The sequence below is a fragment of the Parasteatoda tepidariorum genome, chromosome 10 (genome assembly GCF_043381705.1).
Source record: "Parasteatoda tepidariorum isolate YZ-2023 chromosome 10, CAS_Ptep_4.0, whole genome shotgun sequence".
NCBI classification, from domain to species: domain Eukaryota; kingdom Metazoa; phylum Arthropoda; class Arachnida; order Araneae; family Theridiidae; genus Parasteatoda; species Parasteatoda tepidariorum.
Window position 1 is genome coordinate 1,829,263 of NC_092213.1, and position 6,000 is coordinate 1,835,262.

At 24.4% G+C, this 6,000-nt stretch overlaps 1 protein-coding gene across 1 annotated transcript in view; it reads left to right on the forward strand.

Moving 5' to 3' along the window:
* LOC107439070 (dihydroxyacetone phosphate acyltransferase) overlaps nucleotides 1-5,571 on the forward strand; it is a 36,272-nt gene extending 30,701 nt beyond the window's left edge. Inside the window, exon 13 of the mRNA XM_016051544.3 lies at nucleotides 3,507-5,571. Coding sequence (XP_015907030.1) covers nucleotides 3,507-3,580 — 74 coding nt within the window. The 3' untranslated portion in view covers nucleotides 3,581-5,571. The remainder of the gene's footprint in view (nucleotides 1-3,506) is intronic.
* The last annotated feature ends 429 nt before the right edge of the window (nucleotides 5,572-6,000 follow it).

The window sequence follows — 6,000 nt, forward strand, 5'->3', positions numbered from 1 at the left end:
CCATCAGGCATTAGATTTCAAAAATAATTTTGCTAATTATTTGAATAATTATAGTTCTGAAAAATTAACATTTTCATTAGTTACTTATGTAATAATACTAACACCTTAAATTGTAAAGCTGTATTTCTATTTTTTAAATATGTTAATTTAAGTATTATATTTTTTACATCTATGCTCTAAAAAATTAGGTACCTAGCATTGATTTTTTTTGTTTGCCATGATTCAACCTCATAATCAATTGAAGATTACTTTTGATATAAACATTTATATTTATTTATTTATAAATTTGGGTATCATATTTACTCGCAATATGCTGGAAGGATATCGAAACTTTAAGTATAACAGACATATTATTCAACTTTTGTCCATACACAAATACTTATAACTCAAATGATACTTTATTATCTCAATACTGTTGGTATTTTGTTCATATAAGATTTTGTATTGTGTACTTATTTTGCCTGTATTCCTTTTTATTTAATGTAACTTATGTATGGTTAAATTTGTTTTAACAATGAGAACTTTTCATATTGATTGTTAATGATTCTGAATTTTATTTTATCAATTCCTGTAGAGTTTTAATAATTTCTGTGGAATTTTATTTTATTTTAATAATTTAAAATGAAAAATAAATGTAATGTTTCTAGATTTATTGAAAAAGTAAATACCTGAAAAAGTTAAACCTTTATTTTATAGTTTTTACTCCACAAATTATTTTTATTTTGTTTATTTTTAGTTCCTACTTTTCAAACAGATTTTTTTTCTTCTCTTAGCTGTTCTAACAATTACCACTCTTATTTTGTCATTAATTTCCAAACATAGTAATACCTTTTACGTTTGTTACTTGTAATAAAAGTAAAAGTAAATAGTATGTACTTTTACTTGATTTTTCATTGCCTTTTTTAGGAAAAAGTACAAGTATTTGTAACAAGAAATCGTTACTTTTTTCTGCACTATTTCAAAAACTTTCCTTTTCAAAATTTATATTTTGAAATACATTTTTTTTATAATTTATAAATTTAATGTATTATATATTCTTTAACAGTTAATTTCTTTATCCAAATACTTTTAAGGATTGTAATTTAATGAAAAAGAGAGGGTGGCGGGGGGGGGGAAAGAAAATCACTGGTTGGGAAAGAAAGCAATTTTGGTGAGAAATTCGAAACTCCCGTCGTCCAGCTGTCTGTAGATTTCTCTTTAGATATACTTGTTTAACTTCATATTAATCAGTTGTGAAAATCTCTCTGAATTTTTTTTCTCGCAAATCTGTACAATAGAATTCACACTTATCAAAAATTTGCGTGAAAGAAGAAAGATCGTAAAGTAATAGGTGAAAGTAAACAAAACAAAAAAGAGACTTCTCTGTTTGACTACTACTTTGAAGGAATCAAACAATTTAATATCAAATGTTCTGGAAAATAAAAACAAATGAAAGATGCACACTTGAAGATGTTTTCTGTCCTTACATTTTGAAAATGAATCTTTATTTTCTATTTGATGATGAAAAGCAACAATGACTGTAAATAATCATTTTCTAAATAATGCAGTGACCCAATTTGTTTATATTCCTCAGATTGATTAAATTCTTTCACATCCATCCCCTTTTAAAATCAAATAAATTAAAAATTATGTTTTGAAATTTTTAAATTTTAATTTTTTTAAAATTTTAATTGGTAAAATTTTTTTAAAGGTAATAATTTTAAATATTCATACATTTTTTTTTTTGCATTTTTGCGATAAACAACTTATTTACGCTTTGCAAAATATTTTTATAAGAGTCGAACACTTTTTTTTCTATTACTTATACTATATATCATTTAAAGTATAACTTTAAGTTGTAATAATATTAAAAAAACTGAACTCCACACTAAAACCCTTTGGTCTGGTAAAAATGAACAAATTATCGAAATTGTATTCGAACATTTCCAATGGTACAAATGAAAGTATTTTTTAAAATTAAATAAAAATGACATGATTTTTGTAATATTTTGATGCGTTTTTTTCTATTTGCTATCTCCCTCTGAAAAAATTCCTCTATGGGTATTCTTGGTTAGTCGTAAATAATAAATGTTGGGATTTTAATCATTCATTTTGCTTTAAAATTGTATTACTTCAAGCAATTGTCTTTATGACAAATTATTTTTACATTGGTAAATTAAAAATAAATGATGTCATTAAATAGTGTCATTGTTTATTGTATTGTTATTGAAATTAAATACACAGCTGTGAAAAGAACTGATGTTAAAATTTCTAATGTTTCAATTCAAGCATCGATATTTATTGAGAAAATATAATAAAGTAGTTTAGTGTTTATTACATGTTATTGTTAATAGTGCTAAGAAAAAGTTATTTTCGTTCCATTCATAAAAAATATATAGATTTCAAACTTTATAGCTAATGAAATAATTTTTTTTTATTTTTTAAAAAAGCTTAAGAGAAAGCGCATAATCAATCTTTGATATTGGTTTTCCTTACATTAAGTCTCGAAACTTCTCTTCAAAATCTGTTTATCTTATATCTTAAAATCTTATATTCAAAATTTGATTTTTCGAGAACAACTTGTCCGATTACGTTCGAATCTCGTATTTTAATTTTAAATTGAATACTTTAAAATTATTAAAGACTGAGTTAGTAGTCATTAAAAAGAATTCTAGAGTTTTATTATTTCTCTGATTTGAAATAAAATAACCTTTTCTCTTTTTTTTAAATTTTACCATATAAACATTTAGTTCACCATAATATTAAAAATAAAACTTTTATGCTCAATTTTTGATTATTAAAAAAAATTAATAACAAATTTAAATTATTATTTTATTAGTTAAAATTCTAAAATGATTTTTTTTTTACTTTTGTAAAAATTAAATATAATTTTTACTTTAATGGATTTCACAGGGTTACCTGTATATGATAAAAAAAATATTTTTATTCATTTCCCTAAATTAAAATTAAAATGTTATCAAATTTGTTCAGCAAATTAATTTACTTCTTACAAATTCTGAAAGTATAAAAAAAATTCTAAAGAATTAATAGTTATTATTAAATTCACAATTAGTTTAATTTAATTATGTTATTTAAAAGTAGTTTTATATGCAAACATTGAATATTGATTTCTTGTTTTGTTTCTAGATATTTTCGCTGTTTATTATTTCAATTAATTTTGTAACATTTTCCTGCATTTTAAATAAATTTTTCCTACTATATAATCTTTCTTTATGGTTACTTTGAACTTTTGAAAGGTACTATAAAACGGCTACTTTTTAAAATCTAAAATTTTGACTTGTTACTCTTGCTTAAAGTACTTCTACTTTTACTCATTACTTTTTAAAAGTATTTTTATGTAAGTTAATTTCTGGTATCTGGCAAATATATTAACATAAACTTTTGAAGTAAATTATTATACTTTGTGCCATTCATTTTTCCTTAATCACCCTTATTTGTTTCTGTTATTGATTTCTGAAAAACATAATTTTTGAAAGTAAATCAATTTACATTTATTTTTCTTTCAGATGTGTTTGTACCACCACATAAAAAACAGTTTAGCATTAATGACAGATTATCTTTACCGACAGCAAAATTGTGAAATGTACTCTAGTGAGCTTCAATTTCTCATATTGGGCAGCTTTATTCTGGTTGTGATTTCTCATCAAGTATAGTTTGTATTTATTTATTCATAGGGGACAACTGCTGCAAGATGAAACGTTGAATGTTTTTCTATGGGTTGTATTTTGTAGTTCTTGATTTTACTATTGTTTCAGTTAGTGTACAGTTAAAATGATTAATATAAACTAGTAGAGGTGTTTTGATGGAACAACGACAACACAAAACATGACAAAAATGGTGTGACTCTGCATATAAATAAAACTGCCAATAAGGTTTATTTCCAAGCGTGTTTCAATCTTAAGAGGAGAGTATAATGGACTTCTGTAACTCAGTCTTAGTGTAAGAGAGTGCAATTGGTTTCAGAATATTAGAAAAAAAAAAGTTACGTCTTTTCTTTTTTTTAAAAGAAATTCATAATATTTTTCTTTTATCACTTGATGAAGTCACCAATTTACTCTTAAATTAATTTCTCAACTTTTTTGGAGGTCTTAATTGTGTGTAACTTGTCACTATTTTTATCATAATAGGCTCTTAACATGTGATATATATTTAGAATCTTTGTCAAATAAAGAAAAATATATATATATGTACTCATTAAGTTGCATATTAATATTTATGCTAGGAATGAACGATAGTGCTATGAAAATCTAACTAATCACTACTGAGGAAGAAATTACTAAAAATATCAAAACCTTTTCGGTTCCTAGAAGACAGAGAGAAAATATGAAAGTCAATAATTTGAAACTCTTTAAAGTTTCAACAGACAAACTGATTTTTTTCTTCTTGTTTTTCACATGAGTGATTTGATGGCGGATCTTTATAACATTTTTAATCCTTTCTCCTTTAAATATTAATTTGCCACCTCTAATGCCTATACTTTTTTTACTTCATTTTTGACGAGGATTCTAAAAATTTACATTAAGGGTAGTTATTACGAAATACCATATGTATATACATATACCTATTAAATCACTAAAAAAAAACTTAACTGCTTACCTTATAGCTTCCACGAAATACTTTGATTTAGGGTACATTTTTTAATTGACTTGACTCTGATTTATTATAATTTATTCCTACACCTACAGATTGATTCTTCAAAATTGTATTCTCTCTGAAAGAGCGATTTTTCATTTAAATTCTAAAATGTAGATTGTTAGTTTTTTTCTAACAGATAGCATTTTCTAATTTTTAAAAGTGTGCATGAAACTAAAAAGGATCTTTAAATGATTTCTAAAAATAAAATTATTTGTGAGAGCAAAAACTTGCATCCAAGTTAAAACAATTTTTTCTTTCTTGTATCTTTGCAATGGCATTAAGGGCTACAAAACTCAATTCTGCACCTATGCCTGAATTTAAGACATTATGAAAGCATTTATGCAAAATATTAAATGTATGCATTTTGTAAAGCTCTAGATTGAAGTTTACTGTTAAGACTGCTATTTTAAACTAAAAAGTTTTTATTGCCAAAAAGTTCCATGTAAATTCACTCGGAAGAACTTTTTAATTTAAAACTTTACAGGGTATCCGCGCACCTGAAAAATAACGGAAAGTCATGAATTTCGGTATTGAACAAAATTTGTCATGATTTTAACTATTTTTTTTTTTAAGAAAATCATGGAAAGTCATGGATTTAGGTCTAATCTAAATCTAATTTTTAAAATGGAATTTAAAAATACCCCCCCCTTCCATTTCATGGTGTTCCGAATATCTGAATTTGTAATAAAATCCCCACTCACAGTCATATTATATTAAAATATAAAATGTTTTTATCATGTTTAAAAGTTATGGTGTTCTTTCAAAAAATGAAAGAAAAAAAAATTTCTAGAGTCTTCTTTTAAACTTCTGCGATTTCAGAATTTTTGTTATTATTTTTTTATTTTATCAATTTAAAATTGTAGCTGAAGCAAGCCAGTCATTGGCAAATTTTTTAAAATTCCGAAATGAGAACAGAAAAATCAGGAGTATTTCTTTCCTTTCGGATGAACAAGAAAAGTATCTTTAGAATATAATTCTACAGAAAAAAATTCTTTGCTTTTGTATTTTTTTCAAATATTTTATTGGTTCAACTCTTTCTTTACTGTTTTTTTAAATTTAAAATCTTTAAATATGACGATGCAGAGTATAACAGTTTTGTTTATACCTATCATTTAAATTTATGTTATTATAATGCTTTTTTAAATTTCTTGTGTTTTTGTCGGAGAAAATAGTAACTTCGGTACGTCATGAAAAAATCTAGGAATTAGTCATGAATTTAAGAATCTAAAATGTAGCAGATACCCTGACTTTATTTAATTTGTCAAGTTGTGAAAAGCCCATATCTGCAAATTCAGCACTTGGAATATAGTTAATCTGGAATCTTTTTATACTTCTTTGACAGCTCTCACTATTTGTTAAAACCGA